Consider the following 21,362-nt stretch of genomic DNA (forward strand, 5'->3'; position numbering starts at 1 on the left):
TTCTTAGAGACCTACAAAGAGACTTAGACCTCCACACAATAATAGAGGGAGACTTTAATAACCCACTGTCAGTATTAGACAGATCATTGAGACAGGAAATTAATAAAGATATCCAGGACTTGAACTCAGCTCTAGACCAAGTGGACGTGACAGATATCTACAGAACTCGCCAGCCAAAACAGAATATAAATTTTTCTCAGTGTCACATGGCACTTACTCTAAAATTGATCACATAATTGGAAGTAAAACACTCCTCACCAAATGCAAAATAACTGAAATCATAACAAACACTCCCAGACCACAGTGCAATCAAATTAGAACTCAAGATTAAAAAGCCCACTCAAAACCACACAACTACATGGAAACTGAACAACCTGCTCCTGAATGACTCCTGAGTAAATAATGGAATTAAGACAGATATCAAGAAGTTCTTCGAAAAAAATGAGAACAAAGCAACAATGTATCAGAATCTCTGGGATACAGCTAAAGCAGTGTTAAGTGGCAAATGTATAGCACTAAATGCCCACATCAAAGAAAGATCTCAAATCAACACCCTAACATCACAACTAAATGAACTAGAGAACAAAGAGCAAACAAACTCCAGAGATAGCAGAAGACTAGACATCACCAAGCTCAGAGCAGAACTGAAAGAGATAAACACATAAAAATCACTTCAAAAACATGAACGAATCCAGGAGCTGTTTTTTTTTAAAGAATCAATAAAATAGACTGCTAGTGAGACTAATTTTTTAAAAAGAGAAGATTCAAATAAACAATCAGAAACGATAAGGGGGATACCACCACCGACCCCACAGAAATACAAACAACCATCAGAGAATACTATAAACACCTCTATGCAAATAAACTGGAAAATCTACAAGAAATGGATACATGCCTGGACACATACACCCTCCCAGGTGGGTGGGTGAACCAGGAAGAATTTGAATCCCTAAATTGACCAATAACAAGTTCTGAAATTGAGGCAGTAATAAATGGCCTACCAACTAAAAAAAGGCCCAGATCCAGATGGATTTATAACTGAATTCTACCAGAGGTACAAAGAGGAGTTGGTACCATATCTTCTGAAACTATTCCAAACAATTGAAAAGGAGGGACTCCTCCCTAACTCATTTTATGAGGCCACCATCATCCTGATACCAGAGATACAACAGGGATACAACAACAACAACAAAAACTTCAGGCCAATAGCCCTGATGAACATCTATGCAAAAATCTCAATAAAATACTGTCAAAACAAATTTAGCAGCACATCAAAAAGCTTACCCACCATGATCAAGTCGCCTTCATCCCCAGGATGCAAGCTGGTTCAACATATGCAAATCAATAAATGTAATTTATCACATAAACAGAACTAAACACAAAAACCACGATTATCTCAATAGATGCAGAAAAAGCCTTTGATAAAATTCAACATCACTTCATGTAAAGAACTCAATAAATTAGGTATTGAAGGAACATATCTCAAAATAATAAGAGGCATTTATCACAAACCCACAGTCAATATCATACTAAATGGGCAAAAACAGGAAGCATTCCCCTTGAAAATGGGTACAAGACAAGGATGCCCTCACTCACCACTCTTATTCAACATATATTGGAAGTTCTGGCCAGGGCAATCAGGCAAGGGAAAAAAATAAAGGTATTCAAATAGGAAGAGAGGAATTCGAATTGTCTTTGTTTGAGGATGACATGATCCTATATCTAGAAAACCCCATCGACTCAGTCCGAAAGCTTCCTAAGCTGATAAGCAACTTTAGCAAAGTCTCAGGATACAAAATCAATGTGCAGAAATCATAAGCATTCCTATACACCAACAACAGACAAGCAGAGAGCCAAATCATGAATGAACTCCCATTTACACTTGCCACAAAATACCTAGGAAAACAACTAACAAGGGAAGTGAAGGACCTCTTCAAAGAGTACTACAAACCACTGCTCAAGGATATCAGAGAGGATACAAGCAGATGGAAAAATGTATCATGCTCATGGATAGTAAGAATCAATATCATGAAAATGACCATACTTCCCAAAGCAATTTATAGATTCAATACTATTTCCATTAAACTACCATTGACATTCTTCACAGAATTAGAAAAAAACTATTTTAAAATTCATACGGAACCAAAAAAGAGCTCACATAGCCAAGACAATCCTAAGCAAAAAATAAAACAAACCTGGAAGTATCATGCTACCTGATTTCAAACTATACTATAAGGCTACAGTAACGAAAACAGCATGGTACTGGTACAAATACAGGCACATAGACCAATGGAAGAGAATAGAGAACTCAGAAAGAAAACCGCACATCTACAACCATCTGATCTTCGACAAACTCGACAAAAAGAAGCAATGGGGAAATGATTACCTATTTAATAAATGATCCTGGGAGAACTGGCTAGCCATATGCAGAAAACTGAAACTGGATCCCTTCTTTACACCTTATACAAAAATTAACTCAATATTAATTAAAGACTTAAATGTAAAACCCAAAACTATAAAAACTCTAGAAGAAAATCTAGGCAATACTATTCAGGACACAGGCATGGGGAAAGACTTTATGATGAAATTGCTAAAAGCAATTGAAACAAAAGCCAAAATTTACAAATGAGATCTAATTAAACTACAGAGCTTCTGCATAGCAAAAGAAAGTATCATCAGAGCGAAAAGGCAACCTACAAAATGGGAGAAAATTTTTGCAATCTATCCATCTGACAAAGGTCTAATATCCGAAATCTACATGGAACTTAAGCAAATTTGCAAGAGATAAACAAACAACCCCATTAAAAAAATGGGCAAAGGATATGAACAGACACTTCTCAAAAAAAGGCATACATGTGGCCAACAAATATATGAAAAATGCTCAACATCACTGATCATTAGAGAAATGCAAATCAAAACTACAATGAGATACCATCTCACGCCAGTCAGAACGGCAATTATTAAAAAGTCAAGAAACAACAGATGCTAGTGATGTTGCAGAGAAATAATTCTTTTACACTGTTGGTAGGAGCATAAATTAGTTCAATCACTGTGGAAGACAGTGTGGCAATTCCTCAAAGATTTAGAACCAGAAATACCATTTGACCCAGCAACTGCATTACTGGGTATACATCCTAAGGAGCATAAATCATTTGATTATAAAGACACATGCACGTGTTATGTTCATTGCAGCACTAGTCACAATAGCAAAGACATGGAATCAACCCAAATGCCCATCAATGATAGACTAGAAAATGATAGACATTTTATCTATAAAGAAAATGTGGTACATATACACCACGGAATATTATACAGCCATAAAAAGGAATGAGATCATGTCCTTTGCATGGACATGGATGAAACTGGAAGCCATTATCCTCAGCAAACTAACGCAGGAACAGAAAACCAAACACTGCATGTTCTCACTTATAAGTGGGAGCTGAACAATGAGAGCACGTGGACATAGGGAGGGGAAGAGCACTTACTGGGGCCTGTAGGGGGAGGGCGGGTTGGGGGAAAGCCTTAGGGAAAAGAGCTAATGCATGTTGGGCTTAATACTTAGGTGATGGATTGATAAGTGCAGCAAATCACCACGGCATGTGTTTACCTATGTAAAAAACCAGCACATCCTGCACATGTACCCTGGAACTTAAAATAAAATAAAATAAAATAATTATTAAAAAAATGAAAAATACACTCCCAAAACATTTGTCTTCTTTCTTTTTCTTCTAAGAAACATGTCCTCAATGAAATGGAAATGTTCTGTCTAGAACAGGCCAGTCACAGCTTGGGTGATTAAGAATTTATTTCAAAATTCATATATCTCTGAAATTACATAACAATTCATAAACCCAGATTATACATTAACAATATACTATTGATACAATATACTACATTATATCTTTACTATTATATATATTTACTATGTTAACAATTAATGATATGTAGGATTTATTTCAAAATAGAAATAGTATTGACATTATAAACTAAAGAGAGAATATAAATATAGCTTATATAGTTTACTATATGATTTACATTCAGTCCTCACCTTCAGTATTTGTCATTTTACTTTCATGAAAACCTTCACTGTTCTCCTTAGAGGCTCCATATAAAACCAAACTTTGAGACGTGGCATTGCCTTTTAAAAAGAAAAAATACATATTTTAGTGAGTAGTTAATATTATAGAAAATTTTAAAACAAGCACCACCATATAAAAAACTATGTTAGAGAAGTGCTCTCCTTAAAAGAAAAACAACTATGATACAAATATTAATCAAAATCCAGAGTAGAGTATCTTCAGATATTTTCTCTATGCTCTTCAATTGGTTTGACTCTTTCATAAGAAGGTATTCAAAATAGCATGAGGCTATTTAAAACAAACAGATAAGTCATTATGTGTTGATATAGAATGTATCCAGGATATACTGTGAAAATTAGCAAGGCAGGGATTTGTGTGTAAGCTTTGTCATCATTTTTTAAAAATAATATGCATGTGTATGTATATATATATATACTGTTTTATATATATATACTAATATATCTTAACTATGTTAACTATTGATATGTAGGATTTATTTATAATTATAAATCCTATATAAGTTATGTATGATTTATAATTATAAATAAATAAGATATGTAGGATTTATAATTGCTAGACTAAGAAACTGTTGTTTTTAGAAAGAGAAAATGTAGAGAGAGAGGGGAAACATTTTATTTTACAATCTCTGAGGAAGTGTTTCAAAATTCTAAAACATAAAAATATATTATCATTTATTTGACATTTTCTTATAAAGCTAAATATATGTACACTACAATGCAGCAACTCCAGTCCTAAGCTTTTAACAAACAGAAATGAAAGTATAGGTCCACAAAAATATTATCCCAGACCATTCATATAGCTTTATTCATAACAGTGAAAACTGGAAACAACCTAAATGTCCATCAGCAGAAAAATGGATTTAAATAAATACTCTGTAGTTATGCAATAATATAATGTGGACCAGTGAAAAAGAATGAACTGCAAATACGTGGAGTAGCATTGGTGAATCTCAAAAATATATTGAGCAAACAAAGTCAGACAAAACATACTCGATGCATTGAATTTCATTTTTACAAGGTCCAAGAAAAAGACAAAACTAAGCTATGGTGATAAAAATCAAAATAACAGTTGCCTATAGTAGATGAGAAACTTTCAGGGGTGATGGAAATTTTTTCTAGCTTGAATGTCATGATAGTTACATTTATGTACACACTTATCAAAATGTATTAAATTATAAATTTAAGATGGCATTTTCTTCCATGTGTGCTATAAAATAAAAAATATTGTTTTACTCTAAAACCATTAAAATATTTTTATATATTATAAATACACACACACATACATAAATATTAGGTTTAAATGCTTGCAGAATAACTTATGCTAATATATACTAACAGTTACAGATAGAACATGTATATGTTAAAGCTCACTAAAGCATAAAATAAGACAAAAGTAAGTTTATAGCAAAAATATTCAATAATAGGAAATTGTTCAAAAAATATAAAAATGATAAAAGATAGTGCTAATCAAATAACTATTATAATATATAAATGACTAAATTTACCCAAAAAGAACTATAAAATAATACAGAAAAAAATTTTAAATAAAATGTATACAATTATTTTCTGAAAAAGAAAACTTGATGTGACTAAATATGAACAAATCTAGAACTTAAGCTCAACAACACTGAGAGTTATTACTTTACAAGTGAAGTTATAGATAATAATAAAAAATCTATATGCGTGCAATAAAACAGCACATTATATTAGAAAAAAGTCTTATTTTTTAACATAAAGAGAAATTTAGAGAAAAAATATAGGGGAAAAATCTAAGTCACCGTCATTCATCTGTGGCATATGAAGTTCAGAATAACAAAATGACATACAGGATGTGATGAATACAATAAGGTAATACTGATATACATATTATGAATTGCAAAAAGATGCAGATTACATCATTTTAAAGGTAGTAAAAGTAGGTATCTTAGACAACAATAATTCAAAAAAATTTAATAAGTAGAAACTAGCTGCAGTATATAACTAATCTACCGTACAGTTAGAAATTTGTCGCATAAAGTTAATTCAAAGGTATTTGGAAATTTAATGTATATTTCCAAATAACAAATGTGTCAAGGAAGGATTCCATGTCATAAAAAATATGCATGAAAAAGGAAACACTTTGTAAACAAATGTTAATGTATTCAAAACAGAAATACATTCAGAACTTAAAAGTTTAATTGTAAATAAATAACATTTAAAATAGTGGTAAAAGTGAAATATATATATATGTACTAGGACATTAAAGGGAAACATAGGAAACAAATAATTCTTTTTTTTTTTTTTTTTTTTCTGAGGTGGAGTCTTACTCTGTCGCCAGGCTGGAGTGCAATGGCGTGATCTCAGTTCACTGCAACCTCCGCCTCCTGGGTTCAAGCGATTCTCCTGCCTCAGCCTCCCAAGTAGCTGGGACTACAGGCGCGGGCCACCATGCCTGGCTAATTTTTTATATTTTTAGTAGAGATGGGGTTTTGTCATGTTGGCAAGGCTGGTCTCGAACTCCTGACCTCAGGTGATCCGCCCGCCTTGGCCTCCCAAAGTGCTGGCATTGCAGGCATGAGCCACCATGCCTAGCCAGAAATAAATAATTCTAAAACTGCAAAAAAAAAACTTCCTTATATATCAGCCACCCCAACCCATAGGGGCTTGTTTATAATAGAGCACTAGAGGCAAATGTCCTATTTTCCAAGCTGCTGAGCTTCTGGCATTGTAACCACAACTTCAGTCCCCGTCCCTAATCACTTCCTTCAAACTCTGTGATGACAAGATGAGGTTTTCCCATAATTAAGACCTCAGTATTATCTTTGAACTTTAGTTTTACTCTAATCTTCAAACGGATGTTCTCACAACTTGACTGAGTCTTGAAGACTCCAATCCCCACATTCAGTACCCCAACCAGCGATTTGGGGAGTTTGCAATGTAGCAGTTTTGTGGTATGTCCAGAGTATTAAAATAATAAAGTTTCTACAATCAAATTCTTGTGTAAGTCAGATACTGACATGAAAGAATCAAAATTGCAATAGAATCAAATTCTTGTGTAAGTCAGATACTGACATGAAATAATCAGAATTGTATAAACCTAACGCATTATTCTTTAAAAAGAAGAATTACAAATATAAAATTGGAAAGCCGGGCATGGTGGCACGCACCTGTAGTCCCAGTTACTCCAGAGACTGAGGCAGAATGACCACTTAAGCCCAGAAGTTCAAAGCTGCAGTGAGCCATGACTGTGTCACTGCACTCCAACCTGGGCAACAAAGCAAAACCCTCTCTCTAAAAAATAAAATAAATAAAACTGGAAATATTAAGTGCAAGTAAAACAAAAATCAACAAAATTTCATACACTATAGAACTGTGTTAAAATTAATTTGAAAGTTTAAAAGAAAATTAACACATCAGTCACTTGAAAAGTCACTTTGCCATTCTTGTCCCCATGGTAATCCAGTGGAAAGCATCATGGTCTTCTCGTGAATAATTTCTCAAAATCAATAAGGAGTACAGAGTGAAAGTAATCAAACACAAAAGAAAAGCAGACACCACAACTCAAGATTGGTTGTCAGTAGGCAACCAATGCTACAATTTTCTTGTGTGTACTTCCAGATCCTTTATACCTATGAGAATATTTCATATGTATGCCTTATTTTATGCTTCAGTGAGCTTTAACATATATTCTATCTGTAACTGTTAGTATATATTAACATAAGTCATTCTGCAAGCATTTAAACCTTATATTTATGTGTGTATGGTGTATTTATAATATATAAAAATGTTTTAATGGTTTTAGAGTAAAACAATTTTTTTTATTTTATAGCATACATGGAAGAAAATGCCATCTTAAATTTATAATTTAATGCATTTTGATAAGTGTGTACATAAATGTAACTACCATGACATTCAAGCTAGAAAAAATTTCCATCACCCCTGAAAGTTTCTCACCTACTATAGGCAACTGTTATTTTGATTTTTACCACCATAGCTTAGTTTTGTCTTTTTCTTGGACCTTGTAATAATGAAATTAAACGCATCGAGTATGTTTTATCTGACTTTGTTTGCTCAATATATTTTTGAGATTCACCAATGCTACTCCACGTATTTGCAGCTCATTCTTTTTCACTGGTCCACATTATATTATTGCATAACTACAGAGTATTTATTTAAATCTATTTTTCTGCTGATGAACATTTAGGTTGTTTCCAGTTTTCACTGTTATGAATAAAGCTATATGAATGGTCTGGGATAATATTTTTGTGGACCTATGCTTTCATTTCTGTTTGTTAAATGAGTGTGTATGTAAGTGTGTTCATGTGTGCATATATATAAAATATATGTAAAGAGACACGTATACATACATTTCTTTCATTCTCAGGACAGAGAGATTCCTTATCAACTTTAAACTATACTTCAAATTCAACTTTATATTTCAAGTTGTTAGAAAATTTTTTTTTCACACACTAAGATCAGTCACATCAGGATTCATCTTAAAATTCAAGGTTGGTATGTGGAATAGTTTAATTGGTAGATTTTTATTTCTTAGAAGTTTATAAAATAATGGTAAATTATACAACTAGAATTATATTACATTACATAAAACATCAGTTTCATGGTATCTTGTAGTATAAATTTACCATAATTTATTAAACCAATGAGGATGAAAAAAATCTCAAAGTAAGAATGACTAATATTTATTGAACATATACATGACAGTTGACTTCAACATATTTATTATACTATGATACTTAATCTTTACAATAACACATATTAATTTTCATTTTACACATGAGTAAAATGTGGCCCAGAAAGGTAGTGAACCAAACCAGGTTCACAAAGTTAGCAAGTGATAGAACTAAGATTTAAACTTTGTGTCTAGTTCCAGTCTTTCAACTACTCTAGCACTCTTTAAATCCTGTTTACAATATATAATTCCAAGAGATTCTTATAAGTATGGAAAGATGTAGCTCTACACTCAAATAACATATTACTTAAGAAGGTTTTTTCATTGCAAGACTTGTTAGAGCTTTCAAAGTGTTAATGCTCATCAAAAAAACTTCAAGGAAAATATAAATTATACAAAATTTCTCAGTTTTGTTTTACCTCAGAATTATTTTTTCCTTAAGCATATCTTGGAATATATATTAAATAGTACACTGTTTGAATAATATGTCCTAAAGCACATTATCTCCCAAATTTGGGAAGAAATATAATTCAGAAGAGGATTAAACTTGTTAAATTATATAAGCCAGAAAAATTCCTCTTATTATAAATGCATAATTCAATACAAAATAATAGTGTATATAACTTATATTTCTTGGAATGGCAGGCTAGGTTTATCAGATCTACTTTTTTACTGAAAATAACTTTAAAAGGCTGTGTGTATATGTATATGTATACATATATGAACAAGATAGTTACAAACTACTACTACTAGGACAAAATCTAAAGGAGAGCAGAAACTATACTTTTAAGTGGAGCACAGGTTGCAAAATGACATTTGACACAAAAGTCATTGACAATTCCTAGAAAATTTGGGCTGCGTTTGATGACTTGTAAGTTTTAGAAAATAAAAAGACAACCTAGTCTCAGGGTCCATAGACAAAATTTAAGTGACTCGTGAAATTGGATGGGGAAAAATTGCTCTATTTTTAAAATATTTCTGTACTTCTTATAATACATTTAAAAATATAATTTTCATGCCAGAGAGTATAAGCTTCAACAAGCTTCAAAGGGCCTACAGCACAAAAAATTAGAATGCCTTAACTCCAAACTAAATTGTAAAACTCGTTTTAAATTTGGATAACAAACGGTTATAGCCTCAGAGTAAAGGTTAACTAGAAATAACCACCCCAATCACCTCTACCAGAGCTCAAGACATTGTAGAGACATTTTCTCTGAGTATACACTAAATATACAAAAATAAAAACAAAAGCAGAAAACCTCACCCCTGGGACATTAAAACTTTGGCTGTTCATCACTTAAATTTGCAGATTGGGTTTTCATCACTGGACACTCCACCAAAGCCTCTATGCTTGAATTTAAGTTTGTGCCATATTGGTACAGCGCTATGTTCCTGACAGAAGCAAAAACATGTATACTCTGGAAGAAGTCATCTGTATTTTAAGCATCATGGAATGCCCATGAATAATTTTTCAAAAGCAATAAAGAGTACAGAGTGAAAGTAATCAAACACAAAACAAAGGTAGACACCATAACTTAAATAACACGCAAAAATCAATTCCAGGTGGATTGAAAATCTAAGTGTAAAAGTCAAAACTCTAAAATGCTTAGATGATTTGGATGAATATCTGCATGACCTTGGACTAGGATTTCCTTGAATAATATGTAAAAAGCTTTGACTTGAAAAAATAATAAGAATGCTTGTGCATCAAAAGGCAATATAAATAGATTAAAAATAAAAGGCATAAATGTAAAAAAATATTAGTTAACATGTGTGACTGATTTAGAACTAGTATTCATATTACACAAGAAATTCCTAAAAATCAATGTGAAAAAAGGCAAATGACTCATTAGAAAATTAGAAAAAAGATACAGTCAATTTGCAAAAGTGGAACTCAAAATGCCAAAAAGCACATGAAAAAATTTTCAACATCAATAATAATCAGTCAAATTTCAATTAAAACCACAGTAAGACATTGCTACATAGTATGAGGATTGTCAATACTTTAAAAGCCTAATATTGTCAAGTGGTAGGAAAAAAATGGAGCAACTGGAAACATTCCTACACTGTTATGTCACTGTAAATTCATGTAATTACTTTGGAAAATAATTTGGCATTATCAAATAATGTCAACGATAGATATACCACATACTTACCAATTCTGCTGACAGGTATGCCTTAGAGAAACTCACACAGGATATATGTACAAGGATGTTTCTAGGAGCATTATTCAAAATAACAAAAAACGGTACTGTACAATGGTACAGCAAAATGGATGAAAGCCACAAATTACATTGAGCAAAAAAAGTAACAAGGATGAAGATAACAAGTAATGTTGAACAAAGGCAGCAACATACATATATTAACTCAGTTTAATTTCAATTAACAAGCATACAAAATTAAATTACATCTTTAGGGATGCATACATATGGAACACTACAGTTAAAATTAAAAAGAAAAGGAAATTAGCACCACAAAAGCCCAGGTAGTGGATGGCATAAAGTATTGTTCAGGAGAGTACAGGGAGACCTTCTGAAACGCCGGGCATATCTATGTGTGGAGTGAGTGAAGGTGACACAGATGTTTCCTCATAATCATTTATGAAAAAAACCCACATATTAAGTTTGTACACTCTTCTTAAGTATGCATTATTCAAAATGAGATAGGGAACACAGGAAATGGAGTATATAACATACACTAGCAATAGATAAGTATTTTTTTAAAGAAGTGTTACGATTATACTCATTGATAGAACATCAATTAGGAAGAACAGAAGAATGCCTGAAATTATTTTCATGCTTATAATTTTTTGAAAACAATTAATATGTGACAGAAAAAAAGAGATGAAAATTATATATAATAGCTGTTGGATACCTTCATTTGTCCTTGACCATGCCTTCTCTCTGAGAGCCTTTACTTCCTGACATGTTAAACCTATAAAAGGTAAAATAAAACAAAATAAAATATCTGCTTCCTGAGTCAAATATTCTGCCCTATATCACAGTAGTAAGGACACGGGAAGAAAATCAGCATCAGAATAAAGACATATAGGCTAAATTACATAAGAAAGGGCTGAAGGGGTAAGTAGGAGAGAAAGACAAAGTTTGATGGTGTTTCTCTGCAAAAGGACATTTGATAGAAAACACTGTGGAAGAAAATGGGAAGTCATCTTGGGTGACATTCTGGGATGATAAATAGATTCACAATTTTAATAGAAGCTTTCTGTGTAATTTCTCTGTTTAGTGTTCAAGAGAACTTAAATGAAGGTTTAATCTAATTTCCAAAGTTATATATGGATTTTAAAAATCCAACAGTATGGTAAGATTGGCCTTGTGACATAGCCCAGTTTATTGAAAAAATACAATACATGAGGAAAGATAAATGCAATTATTTACGCACATCATAACTGCATCTCTAGAAAATCCTCAGTACAAAATCAAAGTGATTAAAGAGAGTTTACATATATGTGACATAAATAATACAGCATGATTTTTATAAAAGAAAAGACAGCAAACACCAATGACCTAAAAATATACCCTAAAGACATATCATTATAGTTACAAAATTATAACTTATGTAGGAACATATTTAATAATTATATCTAGGTTTTAAAAAACTGTGGTAGTATAAAATATTACTAGAACATAAAAAAATGTTTAAACAAACAAGAATGTAAATTATACTTCACATTAGGAAGATAAACATTGTAAAAGTATCTCTTTTTTCCAGTTTAATAACCTACAAAAATATGAGGCCTATTTTATTTGTGACTTAATAATTATTTTTAAATTTTAAAAATGAGCAATAATATCAAAAAATCTAAAAATTATGGCAAATATGTGCATGTGTTTGTAGTGGAGAGATGGCCTTGTCCTTTAAATATCTGAATATGTCTAATATTCTAAGGATATATTTCAAAGGATATACTGTTGCAAGAAATAACTGTGTAGATCAATGAAAAGAAACAGTTTCTTCTCTATACAAAAACAGACATATGAAAATAAATTATATTCCATGATAAGATATGATACCCACAAAAATTAAAAATTTTGAAAAGCTATCAGATAATTTTATAAATATTTTAGGTATCTCAAAGAAATTTTTAAAAAATTTAGATTCAAACTAGAAAATCTACAATTTACAATTATAAAATTGAGATTTGTGCTAATAAGAAATCATCATATGAAATGCAAAAACAGAATATCCCAAAGTTCAGCATTCATAATAATTTTCCTAAATTACCAAGATAAATTATGATGTCTCTCTCCCTCAACACACAAGTTTCATGAGGGCAGGGAGCATATCTGTTTATAGCCTCTGTATTTTTGGCAAGTAGCAAAGAACCCCAGACATAGTAAGTGTTAATACATACTTACTGAATGAAAAATACAGTAACTGGAGGAATGAGGGAACATTAGAGTGAAATAACGACCACAGCAAGAATACAAGCATACCTTGGAGATATTGTAAATTCAGTTCTAGACAACTGCAATAAAGTGAGTCATACAAAGTGTTTGGTCTCCAAAAGCATATAAAAGTTATATTTTTATACTGTAGTCTATTAAGTGTGTGATAATATTATATCTAAAACAATAAAATATTTCTAAACATTGTCTAAATATGGTTTATGTGTAGACAATGAAAAGATACTTTAATTAAAAATATTTCAGTTTTAAAAAGTTAATGATTGGCCAAAGTGGGTGGATCACCTGAGGTCAGGAGTTTGAGATCAGCCTGACCAACAAGGTGAATCCCTGTCTTTACTAAAAATACAAAAATTAGCCGGGCATGGTGGCAGGCACCTGTAGTCCCAGCTACATGGGAGGCTGAGACAAGAGAATCGCTTGAACCTGCGAGGCAGAGGTTGCACTGAGTTGAGATCACGCCACTGCACTCCAGCCTGGGAAACAGAGCAAGACTGTCTTAAAAAAAAAAAAAAAAAAAAAAAAAAGTTAATGATCATGTGAGCCTTCAGCAAGTCATAATCTTTTCACTGATGGAGGGTCTTGCCTCAATGTTGATGGCTGCTGACTGATCAAGGTGGTGGTTGCTGAAGGTTGGAGTGTCTGTGGTTATTTCTCAAAGTAGGACAATGAAATTTTCCTCATGGATTAACCCTTTTACAGAAGATTTCTTTGTAGCACGCGATGCTGTTTGATAGCATATTATGCACAGCAGAACTTCTTTCAAAAAGGAAGCCAATCCTCTCAAACCCTGTTGTTAATTTACCAATTATATTTATGCAGTATTGTAAATATTTTGTTGTCATTTCAACAATGCCTACGGTATCTTCACCAGGAATAGAGTTCATCTCAGGAAACCACTTTCTTTTCTCATTCCCAAGAAGCAACTTCTCATCCATGAAACTTTTATCATGAGATTGCAGCAATTCAGTTGCATCTTCAGGCTCCACTTCGAATTCCAGTTCTCTTGCTCTTTCCACCACATCTTCAGTAACTTCCTCCACTGAAGTCTTGAATCCCTCAAAGTCATCCAGGAGACTTGAAGGCAACTTCTTCCAAATTCCTGTTAATGGTATTTTGACCTTCTCTCATGAATCATGGATATTCTCAATGGTGTACACTTTCCTCAAGGTTTTTTATTTATTTTACCCAGATCCATCAGAGGAGTCACTATGTATGGTAGCTATAGCTTTATGAAATGCATTTTTAACTAATAAAACTTGAAAGTTAAAATTACCCCTTGATCCACAGGCTGCAGAGTGGATATTGTGTTAGCAGGTATGAAAACAACATTAATCTTTTCGTACATCTCCATTTCACCTCTTGGATGTATATGTTGTCAGTGGAAGTAATATTTTAAAGAAATCTTTTTTTTTTGAGCAGTAGGTCTCCATAGTGGGCTTAAAACATTCAGTAAACCATGGTACAAACAGATGTACTGTCATTTAGGCTTTGTTGGTTCATTTATAGCACACAGGCAGAGGAGATTTAACATAATTCTTAAGGGCCCTAGGATTTTTAGAATGGTAAAGGAGCATTAACTTCAACATAAAGTCACCAGTTGCATTAGTTTCTGACAAAAGACTCAGCTTTTCCTTTCAAGCTTTGAAACCAGGCATTTATTTCTCCTCCCCAGCTATGAAAGTTCTTCTGATATAAGGCTGTTTTGCCTACATTGAAAATCTGTTGTTTAGCATGTCCACCTTCATCAATTAGCTTAGCCAGATTTTCTGGATAACTTGCTGCAGCTTCTACATCAGCACTTGCTGCTTCACTGTGCACTTTCATGCTATGGAGATGACTTTTTTCCTTAGACTTCATGAAACAACTTCTGCAAGCTTCCAACTTTCCCTCTGCAGCTTCTTCACCTCTCTTAGCCTTTATAGAATTGAATAGAGTTAGGGCCTTGCTCTTGATTAAGCTTTTGTTTAAGGGAATGTTGTGTCTGGTTTGATCTTCTATCCAGACCACTAAAACTTTCTTCATATCAGCAATAAGGGTGTTTTGATTTATCATTCCTGTGTTCACTGGAGTAGCACTTTTAATTCCCTTCAAGAACTTTTCCTTTGCATTCACAACTTGGCTAACAGCTCAGCACAAGAGACTATGTTTTCAGTCTATCTCAGCTTTCAACATGCCTTTCTCACTAAGTTTAATCATTTCTAGCTTTTGATTTAAAGTGAGAGACACATAATTCTTCCTTTCCCTTGAACTCTTAGAGGGCATTGTAAGGTTATTAATGGCCTAAGTACAATATTGTTGTGTCTCAGGGAACAAAGAGGCTACAGGAGGGAGAAATAGATGTGGGGGACAGACAGTGGAACAGTAAGAACACATGCAACATTGATCGATTAAGTTAGCTGTCATATGTGTGTAGTTCATGTTACACCAAAACAATTACAATAGTAACAACAAACACCACTGATCACAGATCACCATAACAGATAAAAAAATAATGAAAAAGTTTTTGAAATATTGCAGGAAGTATTAAAATGTGACATAGATACATGAAGTTTTTCTACATGTTGTTAGAAAAATGCTGCCAATAGACTTGCTGGAAGCAGAGTTGCCACAAACCTCAAATTAAAACAAAACAAAACACAGGATCTGTAAAGTGCAATAAAGTGAAGTGCAATAAAACGAGAAGTGCCTATAGTCAGTTTCTACAAAGCGTTGCACATGAAATAGACCCTGAAAAACATTGGTTCAAATAAATTCATGCTCTAATTCATGTTTCTGCCTTGGTGGATAACTGTATTGTTATACAATATTCCAGTTACAAAATTCCAATAGCATGTATTCATCAAAACCACTCTATCAGTAAACAAATTTTCTAATGTAAATTCCTAATGAACTACAGAATTTAAAATTTTTCAAAATATATTAAAATTATAAAAATTAACATGATAGATAACATTTAGTCATGCATTTAGATTTAATAATTTAACAATATATTAAAAATGATAATTTTATCTTCTTTGACTCAAGACAGAAGTTCATAAGGTAGATGGGCAATTATTTTCACTAAATATGACACAAAAAGAAAGAATATATAAAGGTTTCAGGTTTTATTTATATAAGTTGAAAACGTTAACTATTAACAATCCATCATCAGAAGGTCCAAATGAGAGAAGATTAAATAATTAAATGAACACACAGAAATTATTTATATTCTTTGGTAATAAAAATGTAAAGTAGAGCAATTGTGGTCATTTTCTACTTAATGAACTAGCTATTTAATAATAATCAAATAAAATCTGGTATACATATGTTGTGGTAATTCAGAGTTGAATGTGAGGTACATTTGTGGAAAACAATATAAAATAAATATTGAAGGCCACACAAATGTTCACAGCCTATGTCCCCCAAATTCCAATTCTGAATACTTAACTTGAAACAAAAACCAATAAAAGACAAAAGTTAAAAAGAGATATCAGAGAAAATGATAAAGACCTTTGAAAAATCTACCTCTCCATAAATACAAAGATTAAAAAAGGCAAAATTGTCAAAATCAACATTTTCAGAATTCCAGAAATATAGCAAAGGCTTCCAGCAACTGTGTGAGCAACTATTCAAGAAAAACAGATAAATCTTGGTAAGAACACAAACATTTGTGGCTTTTTAACTTTCCTTGGTCCCAGCCCTGACTCTGAAGGTCAACAGAGCCTTGAAAAATAAAGGTCCACATTTATGATATCAGAGGAGCAAGAAGAGAGTTGGAGTTTTTTGCAAGCCTCATTCCTAAAGAATTGTCATTTTTAGAAATATCTGGTTATTCCCTGCAAGACTTCACTTCCAAAGCTGTGAGCATGATCAGGAAAAAGTCAGGCTAATATTATGGGAAAGAAGAGATTTAAAGGAATTAGCATCTATCAAAGTCCACCTCTTCTAGAGATATCTACATTTCTGAGATATGAGAATTTACATATTACACTTATCTATTCAGTGGTTCTTAACCAGAATAGTATCCGGATTTTGAGGACTTTGTTGTTGTTGTTACTGTTAGAGGAGGGGTCTCATTATGTTGCCCAGGCTACATTCAAACTCCCAAGCTCAATCAGTCCTCCCATCTCAGCCTCCCAAGCAGCTGGGACTACAGCTGCTGCACCGCCATGCCTGGCTTCAAGGAAATATTTGTAAACATACATGTCCACACTTTATTAGACTTACTCTACCAAAATCTTCAGGGAAGAGCCTAGACTTGTAGATTTTTTAAAATTTTTCTGCAGGTTACTGTGATGCACAATTCTAGTTGAGAACTAGTGCAATAGACAATTACTTCAGTCTCATCTCTCACCCATATAACCAATTCCCTTTATCATTTGAGGATTTGGCACACACACACAAAAGACCCATGAAAGCCCTGATCTCTCACCTCTGGTTGACCTTGAGATTCCGCATGTGCCAGAAGGAAAGGGTAAGGCTGAGCTGTCAAGTCCTTGGATGAGTGTTGAAGATGTATCCGAACATGCACATAAAGACAGAGATTTGATTCCAGGAATCTAGAGAAATATCTGTCCCATCATTAATTGACCATTAAGCCAACTGGATAGAGATTTCAGTGGGTGGCCACAGAGGGCTTCAGAGAACTAATTCAGAAAAGTTGCTAAATTAACAACTACAAAAATCAGCAGGGAAAGCAAACCCTAGAGAAGAAGAAGAATCTGATGTCCACAGGTTTTCACATTCTATTATTTTAAATGCCCAGTTTTCAACAAAAATGTATGACATCCAAAAAAAAAAAAAAAAAAAAAACTGACAAATGGTTCATACAGAGGAATAAAGCAAATAGACCTTTGTCAAAATCAGTTTGGAAATTACAGTTACATTTTGATACATAAAAATCTTGAAAGTCAGCATTCTGTTTTTCTTAAAAGAAAAAGCTGAACGGAAATACTCCACAATTTTTCTTAGGTCCATCAGTGAATTAAGGTTACAATGCAAACTGACACCCCAAAAACTGGAGGGTCAGGCTAATGCAGAAGTTGCTGGAGCCAAAAATGGGTAGAGAAGTGTAAAATCTAATTGATTAACTATTGGAGGCTGAGTGTGGACTAGTTTGAGAGTTAAAAACTTCTGGGGAGTCAGTGTTAGAGGGCCAGGTATATTTTTACTTTTATCTCCAGCTCCACCTTGTTCTCACAGTTGAAATTTGAGGAATACTCCTTTCGACTTCTAGAAGAAGGGGAAAAGTAGTTATTTTGAATTATTGCCAGGGTAAAAATTGCCATTTTGAAATATACCCAGAAGGTTTGGTTTACCACTACTCCTCAAGGGAAACTACCTTAACAGAGACTAACCAATTGAAAGAGGGAAATATTCACTTCAGCCCCTCTAGACTTTTTGTTAAACCTAAGGTGAACAGAAATCTGAGAAGCATGAGATAACATTATGCATTTGTCAAAACCCACAGATCTGTACCACAAAAGAATGAGTCATGGACCTTAGTTCATAAAAATGTATCAATATTGGTTTATCAGTTTTAACAAATACACAACACTAATGCAAGATGTTAATAATATTGGAAATTGTGAATGTGGGTTAGGAGATAGTGAGTATATGAGAGCTCTGTATTATGTACCAGTTTTCTATAAAACTGAAAATACTCTAGTCTACTAATTAAAAAAAAGAATAAGTGAAATGTCACTTCACAGCCACTAGGAAGCTATAATAATAAAGTAGAAACAAACCAAGAAACTAATAACTGTTGGTAGGGATGTGGAGAAACTGGAGTCCACGTATTTTGTATTATGAAATGTAAACTATGGCTGCTTCTGTGGAAAGCAATTTGGCAATTACTAAGAAAGGTAAACACCGAAATTACAAAATGACCCAGCAATTCCATTTCTAACTATATACCTAACAGGAATGAAAACATATGTTTGCACAAAAACTTGTACTCAAATATTCGTAGCAGCATTATTCATAATATTCCTAAAACAGAAACAACTAAAACATCTGTCTGCTGATGAATGTATAAACAATATGTGGAATATTCATAAAGAATAATATTATTCAGTCATACAAAGGAATTAAATATGAATACATTTTACAACATGGATGAACCTTGACAGCATTATCTTGGTTGAAAAGGTGAAAGGCATGCAGAGCCAACTATTTTATAAAATCATGGATATGAAATATCTAGAGTGAACAAATCCATAGAGCAAGAAAACAGATTTGTGGTTACCAGAGGCTGGGTAGAGAAGGAATGGGGAAAGAATGCTAGTGGTACAGGGTTTCTTTCAGTGGTTATGAAAGTGTTCTAGAAATAGATAGTGGTAATGGCCGCACAAACTTATGCTAAAAATTCTAAATTGTAAACTTTAGAAAGGTAAATTTTATGCTATGTGAATTGTAGCTTAATTTTAAAAAGCTAAACACAGTATCACTTAGCATATATGCCAAAATAGAACACTAGTTATTTAAATTATGATAAAGAAGACTGAGAACTATTATTCAATAAAAATGTAATTATCAAGAATTACAGAAATGTATGTTATTTATATAATTTAAATTTTAAAATTATACTTATAATGCATCTGTATAAATACATGTATATCCATTAAAAGATAATGTACATGAAAGAAAACAGTAGTGTTTTACTATTAGGCATGTCATATTTTTTGTATTTCCAAAATTTTTATATTCTAGTAAAATTTTAAACTGTAAAAAAAAAAAATAAAAAATCCTTTGGAATCTACATAAGGATACTAAGTTGATTATAATTAGATGAAAATAAAATTGGTATGATTTGATATCAAATGACAATTACATAATACATTTAAGATACTCTCATCAACAAAAACTAAATTATATAAAAAATGTAAGCCAAATAATTTATCAAATAAAACTGTCATTCAAGTATATAGGCCAGAGATAATTGCTATGAACATTCAAGAAATGAAAGAATATATTTCCTGGGATCCCTTTCTGAATCCACTAGAAAGTAGATGTAGTACAACAAAAATGAAGGGAGAAATTTGGCATAGTACAGGCAGTGAATCTTGAATATGTTAGCTTTTTAACTAATATCGAAGGATGGGAAAAGTATAATAGACTGGAAGGCTTATGTACTTATGCTCTGACAATGCAGATCCAGTACTGATGATGCAGGTACAGTACTAGTACCAAAAATATGGTGTTGGGTGTGGAGTGGGAGTATACGCAAAATACAATAAGAATCCATTATAAGTATAAACCAGGAATAAAACAATATTCCTTAATTAAATGATAGGAAGACGGAATGCAAAGGCAAGAAAAGCTTCCTAGCTGATTTTGGTATTGTTCATAATAAAGATCCAATACACATTATCTAAGAGAGAGAGAAGTAAGGTATTAGTATCATAAACTTTTCTAAGTGTTAAAAAGGACAGCAAATAATGTACAAAATACATATGTATAAATGCATTTAAATATAAAAATATAATGAAAATGAAACTTTATGAGTCTTATTTGTAATTGTAAATGGGCTTAAATCATCAATAGTTAAGTGAACTGTAAAAATATGTTGTATACATCACACAAAGTGATTCAGAAAGTTTTAATTTAAGTGATGGGCAGAAATATACTAGGCAAATGAATAGAAAATACAGCAATTGTCATGATCTTTATATCTGACAACACAGAATTCTGATGAAAGACTATTAAGTGGGGCAAGTTTAAATATTTCATAATATGAAAGACTACTACATAAAATAATAGTATTACAGTTCATAACATTTATGCACCTAATTACATGGGACCAAATTTGAGGAGATAAAAAGAGAAACAGAAAAATCTACCAAAAGTAGGTAAATTAACAGATTTCTCTCAATCTAATAAAGATTGAAAGGATAAAAATTAGTAAAAACATATAGTAGATGTCAGTGACATAATCCATAAGGTAGATCTTATAGATATTAAACTCTTAACCAAAATATTTCATAGGTCTAAATAATATATGAGTCAAAAGTAAATCAAAACCAATTAAATCTAAAAGTTATAGCAAGGCTATAATCCATACTTTCCCATGGGGAGTAAAGGAGAGGCCCCCAAAGAAAGGAAACAGGTAACCAGGTCAAATCCCCTAGCAAACATGCTAATAACAGAAATTCTGGCAAACATACTAATTGACGTTTGTTAACTGGAG

At 32.5% G+C, this 21,362-nt stretch overlaps 1 protein-coding gene across 7 annotated transcripts in view; it reads right to left on the reverse strand.

The window, feature by feature from the left end:
* The window catches only part of CCDC178 (coiled-coil domain containing 178), a 516,828-nt gene that overhangs the window by 458,756 nt on the left and 36,710 nt on the right, over nt 1-21,362 (reverse strand). For 4 of the 7 annotated variants that reach the window (XM_054537776.2, XM_054537780.2, XM_054537783.2 and 1 more), the window contains 2 exons: nt 11,643-11,702; nt 4,049-4,138 (listed from right to left, as the gene is read on the reverse strand). In XM_054537776.2, the coding sequence (XP_054393751.1) occupies nt 4,049-4,138; nt 11,643-11,702 (150 nt within the window). Of the gene's footprint in view, nt 1-4,048; nt 4,139-10,032; nt 10,161-11,642; nt 11,703-17,606; nt 17,861-21,362 lie in introns of those variants that run through there. The other 3 variants (XM_054537781.2, XM_054537782.2, XM_054537779.2) reach the window with 2 other exon arrangements.

The sequence above is a fragment of the Pongo abelii genome, chromosome 17, assembly GCF_028885655.2.
Source record: "Pongo abelii isolate AG06213 chromosome 17, NHGRI_mPonAbe1-v2.0_pri, whole genome shotgun sequence".
NCBI classification, from domain to species: Eukaryota; Metazoa; Chordata; class Mammalia; order Primates; family Hominidae; genus Pongo; species Pongo abelii.